The sequence below is a fragment of the Chlorocebus sabaeus genome, chromosome 8 (assembly GCF_047675955.1).
Source record: "Chlorocebus sabaeus isolate Y175 chromosome 8, mChlSab1.0.hap1, whole genome shotgun sequence".
Taxonomy (NCBI): domain Eukaryota; kingdom Metazoa; phylum Chordata; class Mammalia; order Primates; family Cercopithecidae; genus Chlorocebus; species Chlorocebus sabaeus.
In genome coordinates, this window is record NC_132911.1 from 116,807,330 (window position 1) to 116,835,134 (window position 27,805).

Genomic DNA, 27,805 nt, shown 5'->3' on the forward strand with positions numbered 1-27,805 from the left:
ACAAGATTTAATAAATGTAGAATTAGATGTACATTTTTTTCCTTTGAAACTTAAACATGTATTTGAATAATGTACTCCCTAATTAAAATATCCTATGTAGGCAAAGTGCTTTATTAAATTCAAAAGCAGAACATGCATTCATTAACTTCTATGTATCTAAGAACTCTTTTTAACATGCAATTTATTTAGTATAAATACAATAAATAAGCTCTGGTTCTTAAAAGTATAAAAATATCAGTAAAGAATTTTTTTCTCCATGCTAATAATTACAAGAATACTTTCAAATCGTCCATCAACACTTACATATATAGCATGTATGAAATTTATACAGATTATTTATGCATACAATTACATGTTTTTAATTTATGTATGTATACAATGGTTTTTATATCAAAGATATAAGGTATTCTTTCTAGTAAGCAAAATTTTGCAACTAAAAATTCAAAGAAATATTTTGTATTTCAATTAAACTGGCCTGATTAGAAACGTTTGGAAATGTTTCTTTCAGTATTCACCTGATATTTGTGTTAATTCTAACTTCATCCATTATGCAACTCTTTTTTCATGGATCAGCAAGTTTTACATATATTATCAACTCTTCTCACTACACTGCCAAATGGATTTTTCCTTAAGGCAGAAAAAATTATATTTAAATATACTAAAAATGATAGATTATTCGTATTAGGCATTCTCAGCTATCTGGGAGAATTTCTAACTCTACAGAGACAAATTAGATTTAGGTATAAACACAATCTATATTAGCAACTTCAGGCTAAATTTCAAATCATTAGCCCATACTATGATATTAATATATCAAACTTTTTACGGAGATGTTTTTGAAAAAGTCCTAGTTGTAAGTGTAATAACAAGAGGTACTTTTGTGATAAAGCACACTGGAGCAGGTATTAAAAGACTCCAGTTTTCATCTTGGATTTTCAATATACACCTTGTTTCTCTGGTTTCTTCTCCCTCAAAAGGGAAAGCTGTGAGAGAGGGGCAGACTAAGATGGCTGAATAGAAGGCTCCACCAACCATTCCCCTGTACAGGAACACCAAATTTAACAAATATCTATACACAAAAAAAGCAGCTTCATAAGAATCAAAAATCAGGTAAGCACTCACAGTACCTGATTTTAACTTGATGGCACTGAAAGCAGCACTGAAGATGGTAGGAAAGGCAGTCTGAAATTGCTGATGCCACCCTTTCCCAATCCCCCTGTAGCAGCTGCGGTTAGGAGAGGGAGAGTGTGGCAATTGTGAGATACACCTTTGAACTCCATGTTGCCCTGTCACAGCAAAAAGCAAAACCCAGTTGAATTCAGCTAACACCTATGCACAGAACAGGGCATATGGACTAGCCCCAGCCAGAAAAGAATCTTACCTCCCAGCGGTCGTAACTTGAGTTCCAGCAAGCCTTGCCCCTGCAGGCTAAAGAGCCCTGGAGCCTCATGTAAACTTGAAAGGCTGTATAGGCCACAAGAACTGCAACTCTTAGGTGAGTCCTAGTACTGAGCTGAACTAAGAGCAAGTGGACATGGGTGGCACATGACCTATGAGAAGTCAGCTAGGGTGACTAAAGAGGTACTTGTGCTACCCATCCCCTTAAAATATGCTGCACCGCTCATGGCTCCAAAAGATATCCTTCCTCCCACTTGAGGAAAGGAGTGGGAAGCGAAAAGAGGGCTTTGTATTTCATCTTGGTTACCAGCTTAACCACAGTACAATAGGGCACCAGTGAGTCATGACCCAAATTAGGTCATTCCAGGCTCTAGTTCCTGGATGACATTTTTGGATGCAAATATTGGACATACCCTGGACCAGAAGGTGAGACCCAGCACATTCCCAGCTGTGGTGGCTATGGTGAGAGACTCCTTCTGCTTGAGAAAAGTAGACGGAAAAGTAAAGGCGACTTTGTCTTGAACATTAGGTATCAGCTTGGCTACAGGAGAGCAGTCAAGGTTCTTGGGGTTCCCAGTTGGCTCTTGGAGGGCAGGCATTAGCTCTTGGAGGCATTGACTCTTGGAGGGCAGTTCTGGTCTGGCTCTGGGCCAAAGGGGAGCCCACTTCCCTGAAAGGTGAGTCCAAGGCCTGGTATCCTTCATCATAAGCTAACTGAAGAGCCCTTGAGATTTAAGTGAACATTCATGGTAGCCTGGCAGTACTCCTTATGGGCCTGTGGTGATGGTGGCTATGGGGTAAGGCTCCTCTGCCTAAAGGGAAGGGAAGAGTAGGAAGGATTGCATCTCATGATGTGAGTGCCAGTTCAGTCATAGCACAATAGAATACTAAGTAAACTTCTAATGTTTTTGACTCCAGTCTGGCTCCATCATGGCATCTCTGGACCCACCCAGAGCCTGGGGGATCTTGCTTCCCTGAAGGAAGAAACACAAATTTTGTTAGCTTCACTGCAGGCTGACTGTAGAGCCATAAGATCTTGAGCAAACATAGATGGCAGCCAGATAGTGGTAACAGTGGGCCTTCAGCAAGACCCAGGACTACATTGGCTTCAGCTTTGACCCAGCACAGTCCCAGTGATGGTGTCCACAAGAGTGCTTGTGTTACCCCAACCCCAACTCCAGGCAGCTCAGCACAGGGAGAGAGACTTTTTTTGTGTGTTTGTGAGAAAGTAAGGAAAGAGAACAAGAGTCTCTGTCTGGTATTCCAGAGAATTATTCCAGGTCTTACACAAGACCACCAAGGTGATACCTCTACAAGTCTGCAAGATCCGCAGCATTACTTGGCTTGGGGTGCCTACTAATGGAGACACAGCTTAGATCACCATACCTAAGTCTTTTTAAATACCTGGAAAGCCTTCCCAGGGACAGGTGCAAATAAGCCCAGACTGTGAAGACTACAGTAAACACCTAACTCTTCAATTCCCAGATACTGACAAACATGCACAAGCACAAAAACCCTCCAGGAAAACATGACATCACCAAATAAACTAAATAAGGTACCAGGGAGTTTCCTGGAGAAGTAGAGATATGTGAATTTTCAGACAGAGAATTCAAAATAGCTGTTTTGAGGAAACTAAAAGAAATTCAAGATAACACAGAGAAAGAATTGAGAATTCTGTCAGACACATTTAACAAAGAGATTGAAATTATTAAACATAACCAAGCAGAAATTCTGGAGCTAAAAATGCAATTGGCATACTGAAGAATGCATCAGTATTTTTTAATAACAGAATTAAGCAGAAGAGAGAATTAGTGAGCTTGAAGACAGGCTATTTGAAAACACCTATTTGAAAATGTCTTGAAATGCTATTTGAAAATGTCTTATATTAGAGAAGACAACAGAAAAACTCATAAAAAAGAATAAAGCAAATCTACAAGAACTAAAAAATAGTCTCAAAAGGGCAAATCTAAGAGTTCTTGACCTTAAAAAGGAGCGAGGGAGGGAGGGGGAGAGAGAGAAAGAGAGAGAGAGAAAGGAATAAAAATTTATTGAAAAGGATAATAAAAGATAACTCCCCAAACCTAGATAAAGATATTAATATCCAAGTACAAGAAGGTTATACAACACAAAGCAGATTTAACCCAAAGAAGACTATCTCAAGGCATTTAATAATCAAACTCCTAATGATCAAGGATAAAGAAAGGATCCTAAAACCTGCAAGTAACAAATAACATACAATGGAACTTCAATATGTCTAGTAGCAGACTTCTCAGTGGGAACCTTATAGGTCAGGAGAGAGTGGTGTTTAAAGTGCCAAAGGAAAAAAAAAATTCTAGAATAGTATATATGGTGAAAATATCCTTGAAACATGAAGAAGAAATAACATTTTTTCCAAGCAAAAGCTAAGGGATTTCATTAACACAAGATCTATCCTGCAAGAAATGCTAAAGGCGGTACTTCAATGAGAAATAAAATGACGTTAATAAGCAATAAGAAATCATCTGAAGGTACAAAGCTCATTGGTAATACTAAGTACAAAGAAAACACGGAATATTATAACACTGTAACTGTGGTATGTAAAATACTTTTATCTAAAGTAGAAAGACTAAATGATGAACCAATCAAACATAATAACTATAAGAAGTCTTCAAGACACAGACAGTACAATAAGATATAAATAGAAACAAACGTTAAAAAGTTGAAGGACAAAGTTAAGGTGTAGAGTTTTTAATAGTTTTCTTTTTGTTTGTTTGTATATACAAGCGGTGCTAACTTGTTATCAGTATAAAATAATGGATTATAACATAGTTTTGCAAGCCTCATGGTAATCGCAAATGAAAAACATATAATGGATGCACCAAAATAAAAAGTAATAAATTAAATTGTACCATCAGAGAAAATCACCTTTATGCAAAGGAAGACAGGAAGGAAACAAAGAAAAAAGAGGACCACAAAACAACCAGAAAACAAATAACAAAATGGCATAAGTCTTTAATTATCAATAACGACATTGAATATAAGTGGACTAAACTCTCCAATCAAAGGACATAGCGTAGCTGAATGGATTAAAAAAGTAAAACGAGACCCAATGTTGCTAATGGAAGCACATTTCACTTGTGAAAACACACACAGATTGAAAATAAAGGGATAGAAAAGATATTCCAGGACAATGGAAACCAAAAAAGAGCGAGTAGCTATATTTATATCAGGCAAAATAGATTGGCAAAAAGTAGAAGGACCAAAGAAGGTCACTATATAATGATAAAGCAGTCAATTCAGGAAAAAGATATAACAATTTTAAATATGTATTCACCCAACAGCAGAGCACACAGATATAAAGCAAATATTATTAGAGCTAAAGAGAGAGACAGACAACAATTCAATGAGAGCTGGAGACTTTAACACCCCACTTTCAGCATTGGACAGATCTTCCAGACAGAAAATCACCAAAGAAACATTGGACTTAATCTGCATTACAGACCAAATGGACCTAATAGATGTTTACAGAACATTTCATTCAATGGCTGCAGAATACACATTCTTTTCTTCAGCACATGGTTTATTCTCAAGGATAGATCATATTAGGGCATAAAACAAGTCTTAAGCATTCAAAAACACTGAGATAATATCAAGCATCTTCTCTGACCACAATGGAAGAAAACTACAAATCAATAACAAGAGAAATTTTGGAGACTATATAAACACATAGGAATTAAGCAATATGTTCCTGAATGACCTGTGTGGCAATGAAGAAATAAGGAAGAAAATTGAAAAATTTCTGAAAACAAATGATAATGGAAATACAACATATTAAAACCTATGTGATACAGAAAAAGCAGTACTATGAGGAAAGTTTGCAGCTACAGGTGCCTACATCAAAAAAGAAAAACTCCGAATAAAACACCCATGATGCATCTTAAACAACTATAAAAGCAAGAGCAAACCAAACTCAAAATTAGTAGAAAAGCAATAATAAAGATAAGAGCAAAAATAAATGAAATAGAAATAAAGAGAACAATATAAAAGATGGTAAAACAGTTTTTTTTTTTTAAAGATTAAACAAAATTGGTGAAGTTTTAACCAGACTAAAGAAAAAGAGAGAGAGAGAGAGATGGAGAGCAGATACCCATAAGCACTTAAGTAAAGTCAGAGATGAAAATGAAAACATTATAATTGATATTGCAGAAACTCAAAAGATCATTAGTGGCTGTTGTGATCAACTATATGCCAATAATTTGGAAAATCTAGAAGAAATTGATAAATTACTAGATACATACAACCTACCAAGACTGAACCATAAAGTAATCCAAAGCCTGAACAGACTGATAACAAGTAATGAGATCAAATATATAATAAAAAGTTTTCTAGTAAAGAAATGCCTGGGAGTTGATGGCTTCAGTGCAGAATTCTACCAAATATTTAAAGGAGAACTAATACTAATCCTATTCAAACTATTCTGAAAAATAGAAGAGGAGGGGATACCTCCTAACTCATTCTATGAGACCAGTATTACCCTGCTAGCAAAACCAAAGAAACATCAAAAAAAAAAAAAAAAAAAGAAAGAAAGAGGGAAAGAAAGAAAGACAGAAAGAAAGAAAGAAAGAAAGAAAGAAAGAAAGAAAGAAAGAAAGAAAGAAAGAAAGAAAGAAAGAAAGAAAGAAAGAAAACTATAGGCTAATACCACTGATGAATATAGATACAAAGATCTTCAATAAAATACTAGTAAATCTATTGCAACAACACATTAAAAAAGTCATTCATCTTGCAGGGGTTGGTTTATACTAGGGATACAAGGATGGTTCAACATGTGTGAATCAATCAGTGTTGAATTAAAGACAAAAAATATGATAATTGCAATTGATGCTGAAAAACCATTTGATTAAATTCAACATCCTTCATAATAAATACCCTGAACAAACCAGATATAAAAGGAATATACCTCAACATAATAAAAGTCATATATAACAGACCCCCAGCTACCATATTTCTGAGTGGGGAAAACCTGAAACTCTTTCCTCTAAGATATGGAACATGACAAGGATGACCACTTTCACCACTGTTATATAACATAGTACTGGAACTCCTAGCTAGAGAAATCAGAAAAAAAGAAAGAAAAAATGGGCATCCAAATTGGAAAGGAAGAAATAAAATTATTTTTGTTTGCAGACTATATGATCTTATACTTCAAAAACCCTAAAGAATCCACTAAATAAAACTATTAGAACTGATAAACAAATTCTGTAAAGTTGCAAGATACAAGATCAAAATACAAAAGTTGGTAGTATTGTTATATGCTAACGGTGAACAATCTAAAAAAGAAATCAAAAAAGTAATCCTGTTTACAATAGCTACAAATAAAATAAAATACCTAGAAATTAACCAAATAAGTGAAATATCTCTACAATAAAAACTATAAAACATGATGAAAGACTTTAAAGAAGACACACACACAAAAAAATGGAATGGTATTCCACATTCATGGATTGGAAGAATCCATCCTACACAAAGCAATCTACAGATTTAATGCAATCCCTATCAATATACCAATGAAATTATTCACAGAAATAGAAAAAAAAAATCCTAAAACTTATATGGAATCGGAAAAGACCCAGAAGAGCCAAGCTATCCTGAGCAAAAAGGACAAAATTAGAGAAATCACATTACCTTACATTAAGTTATCACAGCTATCTAACCAAAACAGCATGTTATTGGTGTAAAAAAGACATCTACACCAATGGAAAAGGATGGAGAAACCAGAAACTAATTCATAGACCCACAGTGAACTCATTTTTGACAAAGTTGTCAAGAACATATATTGTGGAAAGGATAGTTTCTTCAACGAATGATGCTAGGAAAATTGGATATCCATACGCAGATGAATAAAACTAGACAGCTATTTCTCACTGCATACAAAAATCAAATCAAACTGGATTAAAGGCTTAAATATAAGACCTCGCACCATGAAACTACTACAAGAAAACATTAGGAAAAATTTCCAGGATATTGAACTGGGCAAAGATTTCTTAAGTGATACCCCATAAGCATGGACAATCAAAGCAAAAATGGACAAATGAGATAACATCAAGTTAAAAACTTCTGTACAATCCAAAAGGGAAGACACAACCCTCAGAGGGAGGAAAATGTTTGCTAACTACCCATTTGACAAGGAATTAATAACCAGAATATATAAAGACCTTAAAGAACTCTATTGAGAAAAGAAAATCTAATAAACCAATTTTGAAATGGGTAAAAGATCTGAATAGATATTGCTCAAAATAATGCATACAGGCTGGGCGCGGTGGCTCAAGCCTGTAATCCCAGCACTTTGGGAGGCCGAGACGGGCGGATCACAAGGTCAGGAGATCGAGACCATCCTGGCGGACACGGTGAAACCCCGTCTCTACTAAAAAATACAAAAAACTAGCCGGACGAGGTGGCGGGCGCCTTTAGTCCCAGCTACTTAGGCAGGAGAACGGCATGAACCCGGGAGGCGGAGCTTGCAGTGAGCTGAGATCCAGCCACTGCACTCCAGTCTGGGCGACAGAGCAAGACTCCGTCTCAAAAAAAAAAAAAAAAAAAAGGGCCGGGCGCGGTGGCTCAAGCCTGTAATCCCAGCACTTTGGGAGGCCGAGACGGGCGGATCACGAGGTCAGGAGATCGAGACCATCCTGGCTAACCCGGTGAAACCCCGTCTCTACTAAAAAATACAAAAAACTAGCCGGGCGAGGTGGCGGGCGCCTGTAGTCCCAGCTACTCGGGAGGCTGAGGCAGGAGAATGGCGTAAACCCGGGAGGCGGAGCTTGTAGTGAGCCGAGTTCGTGCCACTGCACTCCAGCCTGGGCGACAGAGCAAAGACTCCGTCTCAAAAAAAAAAAAAAAAAAAAAAAAAAAAATTCATACAAATGGCAAACAGGTACATATGAAAAAGTGCTCAACATTACTGATTATCAGAGAAATGCAAATCAAAACAATAATGAAACATCATCTCACTCCAGTTCAATTGGCAATAACAAATGCTGGTGAGTAGGTAGAGAAAATGGTACCCTCATACACTTTTAGTGGGCATGTAAATTGGTACAACCACTGTGGAGAACAGTTTAGAGGTTTCTGAAAAAACTAAAAATAGAACTACCATATGATCCAGCAATCCTATTGCTAAGTATATACCCAAAAGAAAGGAAATTAGTATATCAAAAATATATCTGCAGTCCCATGTTTATTGCAGCACTACTCACAATAGCCAAGATTTGGAGTCAACCTAAGAATCTATCAACAGATGAGTAGATAAATAAAATATGCTATATATACACAAATGGAGTAGTATTCAGCCATAGAAAAGAATAAGATCCTGTCATTTATAACAACATACATGGAACTGGAGGTCATTATGATAAATAACACAAGCCAGGCGCAGAAAGACAAACTTCACATGTTCTCACTTATTTGTGGGAGATAAAAATGGAAAGGATTGAACTCATGGAGACAGAGAGTAGAAGTATGGTTATCACAGGCTGGGAAGGGTAATGGCAGGGTTGGGGATAGTGAGGATGGCTAATAGGTACAAAATTTATAGTTAGAAGGAATGAATAAGACCTAGTATTTGCTGGCACAATAGAATAGTTGAAGTCAAAATGATTTAATTTTACATTGGAAAACAACTAAAAGAGTATAATCAAATTGTTTGTAACACAAAAGATAAATGCTTGAGGTGACGGATACCCCATTTGCCCTGATGTGATTATTATGCATTGCATGTCTGTATCAAAATATCTCATGTAACCCATATATATACACATCTATGTACCTACAAAAACAAAAAAATAAAAAGCAACAAAATAATACAGCCACTTTAGAAAAAAAAAGAAATATTTTAGTTCTTGAGAGATGCTCATAGAGTATAGTTACATCACATAGTTGCAGTATTGATGAAACCAAATTTATTGTATTAATTTCTATAGCAACAGTTGAACATTGGAATCACCTCATTTACAGATTTCCTGAATCCTTGCCTCTCGAATGCAAAGCAATACATTTGTGCAGGAGCTAGAAAATCTGCACTTTAACAACCACCACAGGCACTTCTGTTGTAGGTATTACAAGAACATAATTTGGTAGTATTGCTGAATATGGACCCATGAGCTTTGATACACACAAACACACACGTATATCCATATGTGTATATATATATAATATATGTAAAAGGTATAGAGATTATATCTACATATATGCATATATATTCACAGACAGGTATAAGCATAAAGACATCTGTGTGTGTGTGTGCGCGCATGTATATATATATACACCTATATTTATACCTGTACGTGTATACACACATATACACACATTCATATCTGTGTATCTATATATGTATACCCATATATGTGGTATCTATACCTTATTTGTGCTATCTATTTTTGGCAATGAAGATCATACACTCTGTGATAAGTCAGTCACCCATTCCCCTGATTCTAGTCTTTGATAAACAGCCTTCGCCCTTTTATTTCCATATGCAGAGCTTCGAAATTAATTAAATTCCTTATGACCTCTGACATAAAGCAGTCTCCTAAATGGTCTTTCAATTTTCACTTTCTTCATCTGTTTCACTGTTTACTTACTGTATTTTTTTCCTCCTGTCTTCCACAGGCAGATTTTCAAAGGGAAGTTTACTTTCTACTACTGTAGCTATCTCTGCCAGTATAGACATAAATATAAACACACACATATTTCTATAATATGTAAAATACTAGTGAGTATTCATTATACACATTTTTCCTAGAGGGACTGCATCATTAAAAACCATGTGTTAGAGATTGCTAGTTATCCCCTAACACCTTTTCTCCTTTTCTTTCCTAAAAATGGAATTTTAGCTGGGCGATGACTAACCAGAATAAGGATTACTGAGTCTCTAACAGTCAAATATACGTGTAATTAGATTTTGGCCAATAGGATATAAGCAGAAATAGGAGACAATGAAATAGAAAATGTAGGTCAGCAACCAAAACCTTGTTTAAGAGGTAGATGATGACTGCCATTTGGGTTTTCCTTTTCCTTGTTCTTCCTTCTACTGTTTGGACTGTAACTTAATGGTTAAACTTGAACAAGATATGATCTTGGGAATGAAGGTAACCTACAAGCAGAGCAGTCACATAAATGGATCCTGAGTGTTTGATAGTAGGTGGTGGTGGTGCAGTTCCCATAAATGCCTTATGTCTTGTTTTAGCCTCTTGGTTTTTGTTTGCATTTTGCTTATATTTTCTTTTATTCACAGTTGAACCTAATCCAAACTAATTTATATACAACTTCAGTCAAATAATGTACAACCATTGGAAAAAAACATATAAAACCAGATTGTTAGTGATGTCAAATTATATGTGGAACAAAAATCATTTACACCTTTCACAAATGTACATAAAATATGTATGGTGTGAAATGTTCAGGGCTAGGCATTCTGTTTATTTTGAGATCCAAGTTCTCATTAAGATTCCATTATTTAAGCACAGATATGTGTACAGATAGAAACGAAGCAAGAGAGAAAGTAATCAGGAAGGAGAAAAATCACAAAATCTTAAGATTGTTGAAGTCACAGGAAATCATGCATTCCAAAGTAGGGTGAACAGAAACAAAAGATGAGAAAAAATCTGGCCAGGTACCAACATATACAGAATGGATGATGAAGGAAAAAAGAGAAGAGAAAGTCTGAAAGGATATAGTCAGTGAGTAATAGGAAAAGATACAAGAAAGAAAAGACATCCCAGTGACTAAGAATGAAGGATGTTCTGGAAAAGAGGTAATAATCAACAAAGTAAAATGTTGCAGATAAATCAATTGAGATAAGTATTAAATTAGGAACTAAGAAGTTATTGTTCATTTTGTAAAAGACAGTTCCAAAGAAATGATGGGTAAGCTAGTTTAATGGTGATCAATTAGGGGGCAAAAATTGATGGTATAAAAGGGAATTAAGAAAATTGGGGCATGACACTACTAAGTAGTTGAGAAGGAACAGTGCACAAATGGAGAAACTAGTTTTAGATGGGAATCAGTCTTCATTGGAAATTTGTATTGACTAAATTTGTTAGTTTAAATCTAAATGTTTAGTGTTATTTTAACTAATAAAAATAAATAATTGTACAAAACAATGTAAATAAAACAAAATGTGTTACATACCTTATTGCATTCTTAATTTGAATAACATTACATAGATATTCTATGTTATATAACCTGCATGTCATGTTTTCACTAATATTCTAATCTTGATAACCATATCATTCCCTTGACTTCAGCCAGTATTTCATTTTTAATGACTTAAAAATTCTTATTCCTACTTCAAATTATATGTCATAATTAAGTCACACATCCAGTGGGACATGTTCTTTTGGAAATTGTGCTTATCTGCAACCTGTATCTTACAAATTGAAATCATTATTTATCTTCTGGGCCCAATGCATTAAAACATCTTCCTGATCTTTCTATTATTACTTAAGTATTTTCCACAATCTAATCTGAAGAAATCACTATTACTCTCTTGGATATTCAATCACTCATTCCCTAATTTTAGTCTTTGAAAATCAGCCTTTAAACTTTTATTTCCATATGCAGACTTTCCAAATTAATTAAATTCCTTTCAGCCTCTGGCATAGAGAAGCCCCCTAAATGGTCTTTTAATCTTCACTTTCTTCTTCTATCTCACCCTTTAGTCACTGTAATTTTTTTCCTTCTTCCTTTCACAGACAGATTTTCAAAGGGAAGATCTCTTTCACTATCTCTACTCCTTCACTTTGCTTAAATGATTCTCCCCACTCGCTTTATCATTAATTTTTTCAATGTCTAAGTAGGTGATTCCCATCACAGTATTAACTCTCCCAATTAACAAGCAAAACCACAAAAATAAATAAAAATGCTTCTCATTCTACTAATCTATTTGTCACTAGGTCTTATTTCTTCTATCAAATCATATATTCGTATCCACTAATTTACTACAGTTTATAATAATCTATTGTATATTTCAAAGTAGCTAGAAGAGAATAATGTGGATCATTCCAGCATACAGAAAAGACAAATATTTAAGGTGATGGTTATCCCAAGGACATTGACCTGATTGTTACATTTTTTTTTTTTTTTTTTTGAGATGGAGTCTTGCTCTGTCGCCCAGGCTGGAGTGCAAGGGCACAATCTTGACTCACTGCAAGCTCCGCCTCCCGGGTTTAAGTTATTCTTCTGCCTCAGCCTCGCGAGTAGCTGGGACTACAGGTGCCCGCCACCACGCCTGGCTAATTTTTTGTATTTTTAGTAGAGATGGGGTTTCACCGTGTTAGCCAGGGTGGTCTCGATCTCCTGACCTCGTGATCCGCCTGCCTTGGCCTCCCAAAGTGCTGAGAGTACAGGCGTGAGCCAACGCGCCCGGCCGATTGTTACAAATTATATGAATGTATTCAATTATCATATGTGAGTCAGGTGCAGTAGCTCACGCCTGTAATCCCAGCACTTTAGGAGGCTGAGGAGGGCAGATCATGAGGTCAGGAGATCTAGACCATCCTGGCTAACTCGGTGAAACCCTGTCTCTACAAAAAATACAAAAAATTTGCCAGGCGTGGTGGCACGCGCCTGTAATGCCAGCTACTAGGGAGGCTGAGGCAGGAGAATCGCTCGAACCCAGGAAGCAGAGGTTACAGTGAGCTGAGATTGCTCCACTGCACTCCAGCCTAGGTGACAGAGTGAGACTCCATCTTAAAAAAAAAAGAAAATTATCATATATACCCCAAAACTATGTGCATCTGTTATGTAAACTATGTACATGTATTTCTTGCAAATTTCCCTGAACAATTTATTTATGCTATCTGTTCTCTAATTCTCACTTAAAATTATTCCAATCACACTGTCACCTGCACAATTACTTTTATCGAAGTTATCAGTGACTTCCATGTTGCTAAATCCATTTATTAATATGGGAACATATTTTATAATAAGCTACAAAAAAGGAGAAAAACATCTTCCCTTCCTCCTACTTTCTTTTTAACCTATTGTCCCATCACTCTGTCTTTCTTGCAAAATTCCCTGAACAATTTATTTATAGTAATTGCCTATAATATCTCTTCTCCAGTTCTTTCTTAAAACTCCTCCAGTCAGCCTATCACCTACAAAATTACTTTCATCGAAGTTACTCAATGACCTCTATGTTATTACATCCAGTGATTAGTTTTGGTGCTTATTTTATTAGCTTATCATTCACATTTGACAATTGGCCAATTCCATCATAATTTTTTCATTTGGTTTCCAGGAAAATTTACACAGTCAATCTTCTATGTCTGTGGGATCTGTATTAGCAGATTCAACCAATCACAAATCAAAAATATTTGAAAAATAAAAAATATGGATACAACAATAATACAACAAAATGATCCATACAGTTTTAAAACTATGTATAAAGCATTTGCATTATATTAGGTATTGTACATAATCTGGAGATTATTTAAATTATATGGAAGCATGTGTGTACGTTGTATGCAAATATTACTACATTTTATATGAAAAACTTTAGCATCCAAGATTTTTGTATAAGCAGGGGTGGTCCTGGAACCAATTTCCTGAAGATCCTAAGGGATAACTGTACTGTCATGTTTTTCCTCTTACCTCATTTACTCCGACTCTCAAACTCCTTTGCTGGTTCATCCTAGTTTTGCTGACATTTTAGTGTTGGAGTGTCACATGACTCAGATATTAGTTCCTTTTTCCTTTTTTTTAAATGTAATAATCACTTCAACTGGTAGAAATAGGAATAATTATTTCCATTTTGAGATTTCCAAATTTAGAAACTTAGCCCATACCTTTATTTGAAACTCAGATTTGTATCTCCAACTGTTCCCTTAAAATCTTCAACTACAGATTTATTAGCCATCTCAAACTTAACACGTCCACATTTAAGCTCCACATCATCCCTCCAAAAATGTTTCATCAATAGCCTTCCCAATATTAGTTAATTTCAATTGTATTTGCTCAGTTCTGCAGGTCAAATAATCTGGCATCTGTATTAGCAGGTTATTAGAGCTATTCTTTAGAGCTATTCTTTTCTTTCTATTATTTATCTTGAAAATCCAATAATTTCACCTCACCGCCACTGCTATTTTCTTATTTCATAATTATAAACTCTCACTTACATACCACAAATAATCTCTGTTCTTTTAGCTTTTCCTCTTATACTTTATTCTCCACACAGTAGCCATAGTGACTTTTGTTTTTTAAAGTAATAAGGTCAATCATGTCATTACTGTGCTCAAGCCCCTCAAGTGAATTCACATTACATCTAGAGTAAAAGCCAAAGATGAGTCTTGAGCCAGGGTCTATTAATTGTCTTTCTTTCTCTCTTACTACCTTCACCAGTGATCATTCTTTTCTAGCCACAATGGCTTCTTAGGTGTTCCTACAACACAGTAAGGCCCAGTCTGCTTTAAGTATTTTGCTCTAGATGTCACTTCTGCCTGAAGGCTCATCCAGTTGACTAACTTCCTTATATTCATCAAGACTTTGTTCAAATATCAACTTTTCAATTGAGTAAGCTACACACTCATCACAACATTCTTGCTCTCCTGACCTCTCTTACTCTTCCACATCTTTTCTTTCTTATCACTCTCTAGAAAGAGTGTGTGTGTACCTTATTTATGTTGATCACTGCCTGCTTATTGTCTTTATCCCCTGAGAGAGCACAAGTTCTACAGGAGCAGGCCTCTTTGGTGCTTTAGATACAAAAGCACTTAGAACAATGCTGTTATGTAGCAGGCACCCCAACAAGTATTTGTTGAATAAACATTGAACAAATGGAATTCTAGTAAAAATCCAAATTAAGTTTGGAAATAATTTTAAAAAGCATCTAATCCAACTCTCCATCCAAGGCTTGGTAAATAGTTATTTACAAAGTGTTGTATTTAGTTAACGTTTTACTTTTTTGTTTCTGCCATAGCATCTAAGCAGACAATGCCATAATATCAGAATTAAGAGAAACCTTGGATGTTATAGGTGAGAAACCTGAGATCTAGGGAGGTGACATGACTTACCCACTGTCATCCATCAACAAGAAGTCAAAGTTGAATCTAGAACACAAGCATCTTTATGCTATGTCAATTTTTATTTCACTATAGTGGATCAGTTGACATTCATCAGGTCTCATAGTTTTATCCAACAGTAATAATTAAATGAATGCATTGCACTCCTGTTGAATTATGCAGTGATGCTACTTTAAAAAAAAATAACAAGAAGCTAACAATTTAGCATACCTAGTCTGCAAGTAAAGCACTGACTAAGTGTAAATATTCTTTTTGCAGCACAATTGTTGGGCTGGTTTAGTCTGTGTGACCAAAGTGAAAAACAAGTTAATCAAGCCTTGCCACACTCTATGCACTTCAGGAGTAAAACTATAATGTATTGTAGCTAGTGACAAGTTTCTGGTCTCTGAATGAAGGATCTGAAGTCCAAAAATTATTTGTAATTTTAATCAAAAGGATGTGAAGGTCTCCTTCTTCACCTGTTTTGAATTCTATTATAAATTGAATATATTATGTGAACAGTGCATACTTATAAGGAAGAATGCTTGATACAATGTAATCTGAAATAAAGTGTGTTCTTTTGATGAGTATATCTTTAAAAAGACATGAGAACTTTAAAGGATTTAAGGTGATCACAGGGCCAGAATTAGATATAAAAGTTTTATTTTAATTATTTACAGATCATTTAATACATAAATTCTCTAACTAATACATTTTAAAAGTAATGTTCTTTTAATATACTTAAATGATTTTATATAATATTAATTTACCAACACTATGCATCTTTATGTTGGCATTTATAGAAATATAGTTTGAACATTTGTATCGATTTCTTGAAACATGCCAAATGATTTTATTTTTGATTTGTTATATAACAAAGATTTTGACAAGTCTACCTAAATTTTACAGTAACATTAATTTTAAAAGAATGTAAAACAATACATTTCTTAGTTGTTATTTTCTAAAGATGAAAATAAATAAAGTGGCAAAGCGTCTTTTAAAGGAGAAAATGGAGAAATTTGTGGATCTGATACTCTTATTGGACAAACTATATTGTTGAAACCACTTAGATTGTTAAGAAGATATACAAATCATTACTAAGCATGTTTAATCTGAAACAAGAAAGTGACCATATGAACATAAATGGAGAGATTATAATCCACAGAGTAAATGTGAGAAATTTGGTTTCTAGAGTTTGGTGGCAGCTCAGGAACTGGCACTATAAAACAGTGTTTTATTTTCCTTTATTGTATCCAGTAGTCAAATATTGGTCAAGTTAAAACTGCCATTTTAATAAGATCACTTGTATAGCAAAAGATATTACAATTATTAAAAGATGTATGACATTATCATCTACCTTATTATGAATTGAATATGAATCACCATTGAAGTAGCAATTTCTCAAATAATAGCTTTTAAATTATCTAGCATTTAAAACCAAAATTTAGGTGGATTTTATTGCATTCTGGCATGAATTTATCATACCAGGCATATAACTCGAAGTGTTGAGGGCCTAAATGTAGAGGGGAAATAAATGGGTATATCTAAGTGTGTTACTTTTGTTCTATCTTGCAAGGCAGGATTTACAATTAAGGAAATGCTTTGTACTTTTGGTGAAGCCCAGAAAACTGTGAAGTTTTAAAACCATTTACATAGTGTTCTTTAACAGAAGTCCACAATGTTGTCTACTTTCCCTTCTTTATAGTCTTCTTCCCTTGTCTGCATGAAATTATTTCTTAAGACTTCCTTCCTTCTCTTACCTCTTCAAATTACTCTCTCAGTTTTCTTTGCTGTATCATCCTTCTTAGTCCACGCCTTATATGTTGTTAAGTCTCAGATTCAGTCCTAGTCCTCCTTTGTCTTCTCATTTTATCCTCTATCTACTTAATTATATTGTGGCCTATTGGTTCACTTACCATCAATATTAACTGAATATCAGTGTTGTGATTCTACTCTATTGAATCATATAAGAGATATAGTTGTCTAGTAGATGGCTTTAATTGCACATCTCAAAGCATCTTCCAGCTAAAATAATTCAAAACAAATCTCGATATTTACAGGGTTCTCATTCCAAACTTAACCTTTCCTCAACAATTCCCAACTCAGTGAATATTACTACTGCCTTCGCCATTTGTTCAGGTCAGAAAACCAGATTTTATTTTAATACTGCCTTCTTTATCACCCCCAGTCCATTACAAAGTCCTTTTGATTATACATCATCAATATCTCTCAATTCAGTCTATTTCCTTACCTCATTAGTATGACTCTAATTCAAGCTACCATGATCTTTTCTTGTAATACTGCAATCATCTCTTAAGTGATCTTCCTAAAGCGAATCGAGCCCCTCTTCAAATCAATCTCTTCATTTCAATAGGAATAATAGTTTGGATATTCAAACCTCTTCATGTAATTGTTTTGGATAAATCCATGGTTCTTAGCAAATCTTCACATGGCTTAAAAGATCCTCTCTAGTCTAGTGTTTACCTATCTCTTTCCTTTATCAATGTCATCTTATTCTTTCTTTCAATTAGTTACTGAATCATAATCTAATCAACGATATAACTGGATACAAATTTTTAAAATAGTATAAAGAAACATTTTACTTAAAAAATATTATGTCTTAAAAGCATGTTCTGAATACTTTTCAGGTTCCATTAGACCATGCCTTGAGTCGCTAAAGAAACAGACCATATTCCCCCAGATCATGGTGTTTAATTTTTGCTTTCAGATAACAAGGTATATAACAGCTCTACTTAAACAAAGGAAAATTACTTCCAAGATTATTCAATTAATTTGAGAGAAACCATCAAGTATGGACTAGCATGCTAAAAAGCACAACTGTAGGTTACAAAAGGAATAACTTTTATTTGTTTATACATGTTTTGAATTTCCATCTATTTTTATGTAAATAGCCCAATCTTCAAAAATATCCTTCAGCTCTGACAACCTCTTCACATAACTTTCCTATCAGATCTTTTAAATACCCAAACCTGTAAAAGTCCACATTCAGTTGTTCTTTGTTCCCTAGTTTGCTTCAACAACATCAATGCAAAGATAATAGAAGCTATTTACTTACCATATTGTAGGGGGCTCAGAACCTTCTATTTCTAAGTAATCATATTTCTCTTCCATTTGAAAGTCAGTAAATATGAGTGAAATTGTGTCCCCAGGCTCTGCTACAATGGTCCAAGTGCAATCAGCATTGTTATGGTACTCATTAGGAAAACTAGGGCTGGATATGACGCCACTGGATCCTCTCATTGTTCCTCCACAAGCATCTTCAGCTGTTAAAAATGACAAAATGTTCAGTTTTAAGTTATTAAGAAAAATGCAATTGTTCAGTTGTAAGTTATTAAGAGAAAAGCAAGTCAATATTTTTGGATAAAAATAACAGTTCAAATGTGATACCAAGTGCATAATATACTAATAAAGATTAAATAAAATGAGAAGTTTATGAAAAAATGTATAAGCACATATACAAGTATAAACTAGACCTTAACAATTTTATTACAATTGGTTGAAATAGCAATGAAAGTAAGCAAAAAATTTACACTCCAAAATTAGACATTAGGAAAATAGAATCAATATATATTTTTTTCATGTTTAAGCGATAAAGTGAGTTAAACAAAGGAAACATGTATCTTAAAGTCTGTGATGGGAAATCTTTGATCACTGTGTTTGTTGGTGGAAAAAACTTTTGATTTTTTAATGCAGGTATGTACAACACAAAGACATAATTTAAGAGACAATATAATATAGTTCATGTCAATGGTATGTTTCAGAATTTATTGAAAAATGTTTGTAGAAAAACAACTCAAATAAAAGTATATCACATATCCAGGATATTTTGTTTACAAAGAAATAATAGGGTAACTAATATATCTTTAGAAACATATTCCTGTGAAATCAAACAGTATATCTTTTACTAAGTAGTCATATAATGTACATAGATAAAACACCATAAATAACTTTTGACTAATGTTACTTTGGGATCTATGATTCTGATTTTCCAAATTGGGGCCACAGATTCTCCACTAGTCTACTTGTGGCTAACGATAGGTGCTAGCAGTGTGGTTATATGAGTAGCTGTGTTTGGTATGCAAACATAAGAAAAAACTCCTGTTTCATAAAGGAATTGAAGTTGGGGCATTTGCCTTATTATAGCATTGTTTAGGCCACTCAAGCTAATACGTTACAAGTTCACTTGTGCAATAAATTATCTTATTACTTAGGTTATTGCCTTGGCCGACTCAGGAAATTCCTTCAATTCAAGTTTTTGAGGAAAACTCTGGCTCCATAATGACCAATTATTATTTGATGTGACCGATAGCTCCAGATCCTAAATCAATAGACACGGACAATATCTTTCTATTCAATTCCATAATGGGTAGAAAGTAAAAAAAAAAAAAAAAAAAAAAAAAAAAAAAATTGTTATTAGAGACAATTTTATTACTATATTATATGCATCAAATGGTATTTGCTTTTTTCTTTCTTGCTCTTCATCCATTTAGCTCCATAATCTATAAATCAAAAATGTAAGTATATTCCTCTTAAAAGATATTTAACATTTATCACACATTAAATATATATATATATATTTTTATTTTTGTGTGTGTGTTCTTTCTCTTGTAAGTTTGTCAGATAATTAAAATGAACTAGTTTTCTTGTCTAGACCATGTGGCACACTACTACAAATATTTTCACCAATGCCTTCAAGACCTAAACCTTCTAGTAAGCCTGTACTGCTGTCTCTACCCCCAACCATAAATCACTTATATTATTTCCCTTCTCAAGTACCAACACCAGCGTTGAATACTACTTTGACAAAAAATTATTTCACTAGCATATATTCACAGTTCAACTGACCCACAATCTATTTAAACAAGTTCAATAAGCTACTTATTTTCCTTCCTCTGGATAAAATCTGAAGGAGACACATAACATTCTAGATCACACTCAGATTAAAGAAAAAAAATCCTACAGTTTAGAGATTATAGTTTAAGTGTTCTCATCTCAAAAATGAAAAGTATATGAAGTAAATAAAATGTTAATTAGCTCACTGTAGCCATTCCACAATGAACACATATTTCAAAACATCATTTACACATGATAAATATACATAATTTTTGTCTGTTTAAAAATAAATGATTTAACTTAAAAAAATCACAGTACATCAATTAATACATCCAGTCCTGGGTAATCAAAAATAAATTAACTTCATTTTGATTAAGCTTCTTTGCTCCCCATACCTTGGACTTGTGGCAGATGGAGCAGAGGTGGGGCTGAGGTGAGATGGAGAAGTCAGTCTTCTTCCTTGTTTTCCCTGCTAGTATTTCTGTTCATCCTCCCCTTCTCACTGAGATCTCTATGGGCCTCCTGGGGTTACAAGTAGGAAGGATCAGAGGATATGAATCCTCTTATTTTCCTAACACTAATTTGGCATTGGTTTCTAGGAGCTTTGTCAGACAATTAAAGAAAGATGATTCTTTCACTCATACACCGCTTCATGGGATCCACAGAGGTGTCACCTTCAGTTCCATTACTGTGGGTGATTGTGTTTCTCCAGCTGGCTGCTTACATTTCTCTCTTATGCTATAGGTATAGAACAGTACAGTTCGATCTTCTTTCCATATGTCTCCTCACCTTTTCAGTTTGGCCTCTTGGGCAGGATGTAAGACCATGCCACAACAGAACTCCCACACAAAAATCCTGCATTTAGTCAAATGAAAACACACCCATTTATTCATCCTCTGTGGAAATGCAGTTTCTTTCAAAATGCAGTCCCTTGGGTTGCAATAGATATTTAAATACTTTAGCCATCATTTTAATGATAATAATATATTATATTCCATAAGCTTCAAGGCATAGAAATCAATTTCTCTACATGATCTCTTTGAATTTCCTCAACTTAGACTCACAATGCAGAGAAATAACTCTATACTCCTGACACATGGAAGAGAGTACAACCCAGAAAACAGCTCACTTCAAGGAAATCTTTATTTCACAGCAAAACAATTTCAACTCAAGTGTATGACTAATTTTCACTTGAAAACAAGGATAGGAACTCAGTTTCTCCATCATTCAAGCCAATGTTCATGTAGATTTTTGTACTGAGTTCTATGCTCAGCATTTCTGTTTAATATGTTTATTATGACAGAGACTATTATAGAATCAATATCTGACAAAACGGTGAAAAAAGTAAACTTTGCTTCAGTAAATGTTAGATTTAAAAAATTTTTGGTTTGGTGTCCCTACTTAAATGCTGAATTCAAGGCAATATTTTTTAAAAAACCATATTTTCTGTAATTATGAATTCATAGCAGGACATACTACCTAAGTCAATTTAAAAAGAACTTATAGTGGAGTTGGGACAAGTAAAAGGCAGCATTAGAACAAACCATGAAACTCTTGAATCCAATGTTGTGCTCTTTCTGCTAAATACCATGGCTTGGTCTCTGTTCAAAACGAGTTGGTACATATCCTGTAAATGACAGGATACAGGCTTCTGTTCTTTCATCATTACTCTGTCATGGCCTCCAGGCTTGCTTGTTTAATAAATGATGTCTACAACATTTTCTATCCAACAATTCACAGAAAGTGGGGGGTTCACAGAAGGTTGTTCCATAGAACCATCTCCTTAAGAGGCTCAAGATGCACATAGGATCATATTGGCCATTTGTATAAACTTCTTGTGAAACAAAATTTATTCATTTTGTCATCTGTCCAAAAAGTATTCATTGAGATCTGCCAAGTGCCAGGAGGAAATCATGCAATCTCTCCAACTGTAATGACTGTAAAACGTTTTCATGATCCCTGCTCTCATGGAGTGTTCTATTAGAGTCAGGCTCTAAACAAATGGCAAAATGAATACAAAAGATTACATTTCCAGCAGGTCCTATGAAGAAGGAACATTTAGTACTAATGCTGTATGCTTGGGGCCTTGAACTAGTTGACAAATTAAGGAACAAGAATTTTCTGAGGAAGTGATGCTGGACTGGAAACTCAAAGCAAAATAGTAAGCAATAACGAGATGAAAAGCAGAGGGAAGAGTGTTCCTGCAGCTTCACTGACACTTTTACCAGGGCCTGTGTGCTACAGCAAAAAGGGTGAGGGGCTATTTGGTACCAAATGCAATTGGAAGGGCAACTAAGGGTTAGACCTTGCAGGACATTTCTGACAAGGCTATGGAATTTATTCATAGTAATGGAACATTAAAGTGTTTTTAGTGGGGATATGGCACAATTGGATTTAGGTTTTGAAAATATCATTTAGTCGCTCTATGGAAGGATAACAGAGGAAAGCCATAGTTAATGAAGATTAGGAGGCTGAATCAAGAGTCCATGCAAATTCTTGCATGATTCATTGCTGCCTAAAGATAAAACATCTCGTTTTGACTATATTATATTTTTATCTCATTATCTTCAAAAGATTAGTTTGGTTTTTCTAGATATGTCAGAGGAAATGCCATGGTGACAAAATAAATTACAACATCCATCTTAGGCCAAGGCTTAAGAATAATATATTTTCACCTAAATAGTAAAACAATGCCATTAAATACCTTAGATTCCCTTTGATCCCTTTGAGGTTAACTAGAAGTTGTGATGGCTTCCAAATGTGGTTGCTTAACATACAGATAATACAGTGAGTAATAAAAACAATGGTGGATTCTCTACTCTTGTTCTAGGAAAAGTATAAAGGTTGTAAGACATAAAGTCATTTAATTTTTTATATATGTATATGTATACACATTTACATAGCTCAGATGTTAGCAAATTGCATGTTAAGAAGCTTGCAAAGTCAATCCGTTGTAAAACTGTAAAACGTGAAGAAAACCACAAATTCAGCTAATGGTTTCAATAAAGATAATGTGGAATTTTAAGAATGAGGACTAAAATTGTTAACCCTTTTGGACTTTGGATTTATTCCAACTTTCTGGAGCAATATTATCAATTCTCTCATAAGTTCTTAGTGTATTTAAATTTATTAATTAAAAACTATGGCTGTTAAAAATGTTAGTAAATATCATTTTAATTGTTTAAAATATTATAAATCTATCATCAAATAACACCATTTATTATACTTTAAAATAACTGAATTTATGTAAAATTCATAAATAATGCCTTTTTATCTCTTACCTATAGAGCAGGGAAAAACGTAATGAAATAAAATAAAGATTAGCTGTATTATAGTAAAAAGGTTTTTAAAAATAGTTCACTATGATTTCAAAAATGTACTTTTTCCTAAAATTATTTTTTTATTTACTTTTAATCTCTGTGACAGTTGTTTAGATATTGTAAATATATGATCTTGTTTTGGCTTTGGGTATGAGACCACAACATTTCATTGAACATAATATAAATTGGAACTTCTCCAAACGTGGCTGTTAATAAAAAAATAAACACAGTTTCAAAAAACACCTAAATGGTTTTCTATAACACATCTTTTCTGATACTGATCTTATACTCTGCTCTGCCTTGCTATTAGTTTCCTCTGAAATAGCTTAGGGTTGGGTGTGGGGTACAGTATATAGGCTTGTTTATCACCAAAGAGAAATGAAGTGTAAATTGTAGGAGAGCAGTACACTTGGTCAATTCCAGATGCTAAGCATTCAATTCAATTTCAAATTTTATCATGGGACATTTTTTCTACAAATATCCTTTGCTAAATCTAAAATTTCCATCAGCACTCAAGTGAAACTGACATCTATGTGAGGCTTTTTATTTTGTCCCAAGACAGCCATCACTGTTGTGTGCCTAATTAGACAAACTATTTAAATATTACACTGTCATTAATTAGCCATCATATTACATATATGGAGCAGTAGTTAATTTTGTGTAACTGCTTCTACTTACATTTAATAATTCAACTTTTTGCATTGTTGTGTTTAAGGAGAAACCCTTTTCTCATGGAGAAGAAAATTGAGCAACTGGGTAAATAACAGTTCTTTCAGATTGATAATTTTGTTTTATGTTTGTCATGGTACAACACATAATACCTTTCCAGCTTATGAAGAAAACAAAAGTGTATTTTCAATGATTCTAAAGGAAATTAAAGATTCTCATATTTTTATTTTTCAGTTAAGCTCCCTCAGTTCATTTCATATTAAAGCAAATGAAATTAAAAAGAAAAACATGTATAACAGATCAAAGAAAAATACTCAACATTCACTGAGATAAACACCTCTGAAAAGTAAAAAGAACAAAGTATAATGGCATTTTAGCTTTGAAAGTTCATTTTTGAATGCACAAATATGCTTTTTACAAATATCCTACATTAATTTCCATTTACCTTCCAAAGAGACATGCTGAGAAAATGAGAGACAGCTAATGCACTGAAGAAAGTAATTAATAAGTATGTGTTTTTAAACATCCAGCTTTAAATACTTCTCAGAATCTCTAAATAAGACAAAAATATAAGCATTCATTCAATAAAACTTAAATTATTTAAAGATTTGGAGAATAAAATATTTAAATTAAATCAAGTAATAACCATGAAAGAGCAACAGGGAACAAATTTACATTATTGACTTAAAAATTAAAACTGAGAAAAATATATATATAATAACTGTTTTAAAACATTAAGCCAGGTCCATGAAGAAATGTGATCTAAGAGAGGAAAAAAACTAAGGAGAGCCCTATAATCATTTGACTTTCTCTAATGAGACACATTCTAGACCATAGAATAAGGAGTGGGATTACAAGTAGAGCACGATGGTCCTTTCAGCTCAGGAGATAGAATTCAGGAAACATGAGGGAAATGTTAGTCATAGGGCAAAGTTCTAGAAAGGAGGAAGCTCTGCAGAAGAAAAGGACTCGAAAGATTTACATTGGGTTTTCTTCATTAGTGTTTGCTAAATACTAATAAATGCATGCAATTGGATGAAATTTCATGAAGTCACATAAAGACGAATGTGTCAGATGAATGGTTCCAACGAAGCACACAGGGGTGAGATTTGTTCAGGTACCACTAGCTAGAATATAGAGTCCACTTTAATTGAATGGAGTATTCAGTAGAAATCTCAAAAGGGGTGCACTTCAGTAGAGACGTAAATTACGCCTAGAGGTAAGGCCACTTAAAAATGCAATACTTAAAGCTTAAAAACAAATCTCAAAAGACACAAAGTGAACCAAAAGTGACTTTAATACATACTGGAAGAAAGCTCAAGATTACTTAAAGATAACTAAATCCAGACACTAAGTATCTTAAAATTCACCACGTTCAACATACAGTTAAAAGAAAGTACTAGCTATGTCAATAAACATAAAGATACAACCCATAACCAAGAGAAAAATCATTAGAAACAGACCAAAAAATATAGAGATGATAGAATTAGAAAATAAGGACTTTATAACATATATAACTATATTCAACTACTTAAAACAAGGGTTAGCACACTACACCCCAGACTAAATCTGGCTTATAGACTTTTTTCGTATTGCCTGTGATCTAGTAATGATTTTTACATTTTTAAAGGATTGTAAAAACCAACAAACCAAAATCAAAGATGAATACATGTTAGAGACTATGTAACCACAGCAAAGCCTAAAATATTTACTATATAACCCTTTTCAGAAAAACTGAACTCAATGAACACTGTGAGGAAAGAAAGGGAAGATATAAAAAGATGAGCACATGAAACTTTAAGAGATGCAAAATATATTACTAGAAATTAAAAAAAAATACTCAGTGGGCCTCATAGAAGAGTTAACAGTATGAAAGCAAAGATAGTGGACTTAAAGACATGGCAATAGCAACTATTCAGAATGCAGCTATGAGAAAAGCAAGATGTCTTTTTAAAGAACAGATATTCCCTGTAGGAAAATGCCAAACAGTTTAATATGTGTTATTGAAGTTCCAAAAAGGTTGTGGAGCAGGGGCAAGCATGGAAAACTATGGAAAGATTAATGGTCAAAGGATTTACAAATTTGATGAAAATATAAAATCCATAGTTACAAAAGGCATAGAGCTGTTTGCATCTTGATGTGGTAGAGACGACTAGCTGAGATCTGAAATTCATGTTCCAATTCCACTTATGAGGTGTTGCTGGGAGGCTGCTGCCAGCCAGGACAAATATTTTAGTGCTTTTCACAACTAAGTGAGGCCATGTAGCTGCATTCTGATTAATAAGTTGTCAGTGAATTGAGAAAGAATTGCAGTCTTTGCCATACACATTCTTTATTCTCTATCTGGATGGAGGCTGTGTTCTTGGGCAGCTTCAATGACTATATGTTGATGATCGCAGGGTCTCTTTTCCACTTGAGTATTTAAAATGTCTGCCTCCCTCTCATTGTAAACTTCATAAAGGCAGGGTTTATGTCCCTTTTTGCTTATATTGTATCTGTTACTTAAAACTACTACACCTACATGTATAGTAGTGACTCCAAGTGAATTTATTGAATTAAACATGAAATGAACAAATAAATGAATATAATTATTTAAATTGATCATCATTTTGGATTCTGATCTTTGAGAATCTACAGAATAGAATAAACAGAATTTCAAAAAATACATCACTGTTCAAAAACATAGGAATAGTATGATAAATGGAGCAAAAAGTCAAAACAAAGTAAAACAATGGGGTGAGTTGCTAAATACATTTTAAGAACAAGATATGAGGCCAGGCGTGGTGGCTCACGCCTGCAATCCCAGCACTTTGGGAGCCCAAGGTGGGTGGATCACGAGGTCAAGAGATCGAGACCATCCTGGCCAACATGGTGAAACCCTGTCTCTACTAATAACATAAAAATTAGCTGGGCATGGTGGCGGGCGCCTATAGTCTCAGCTACTCAGGAGGCTGATACAAGAGACTCACTTGAACCCAGGAGGTGGAGGTTGCAATGAACCAAGATTGCGCCACTGCATGCCAGCCTGGCAAAAGGGTGACATGCCATCTCAAAAAAAAAAAAAAAAGAAAGAAAGAAAAAAAAAAGAACAAGTTATATAAGTTGCAGGTCAAAATAACATAATTGGAAAATTTCTACTTCTCTTCAGCAAGTGGAAATTCTTAGTTAAGTAATTTCTATTCTCCATCCTTAATTTCAAGAAAGGGCATCATCACTATTTGCAAATTCCAGAACTGTATATACAGGACATTCTTTAAAGTCACTGATAAAGTAAACTTACTGAGTGAATTTAGCAGTACAACTAAATACAAGGAAATATACAATAATATATCAGAGACAAACAATTGGACTGACATTTTTAAAGTACCATTTTTAATGTAATAAAATTTCAAATAGGAATGAAGGTACTAAGACATGAAAAAGCTGGGTAAAGTTCCACTCAAAATATTTTAAAGCATTTTTGAGAGAAAATACAAAAGACCTATGTAAACAAATGAGTATGTTGTCTCCCAAATTAACCTATGACTTCAG

The 27,805-nt window shown here is 34.1% G+C and overlaps 1 protein-coding gene across 2 annotated transcripts in view; it reads right to left on the minus strand.

Moving 5' to 3' along the window:
* Window positions 1-27,805, minus strand: part of CSMD3 (CUB and Sushi multiple domains 3) — a 1,272,067-nt gene that overhangs the window by 903,728 nt on the left and 340,534 nt on the right. For both annotated transcript variants that reach the window (XM_008001392.3, XM_008001388.3), the window contains exon 5: window positions 18,508-18,715. In XM_008001392.3, the coding sequence (XP_007999583.2) occupies window positions 18,508-18,715 (208 nt within the window). The remainder of the gene's footprint in view (window positions 1-18,507; window positions 18,716-27,805) is intronic.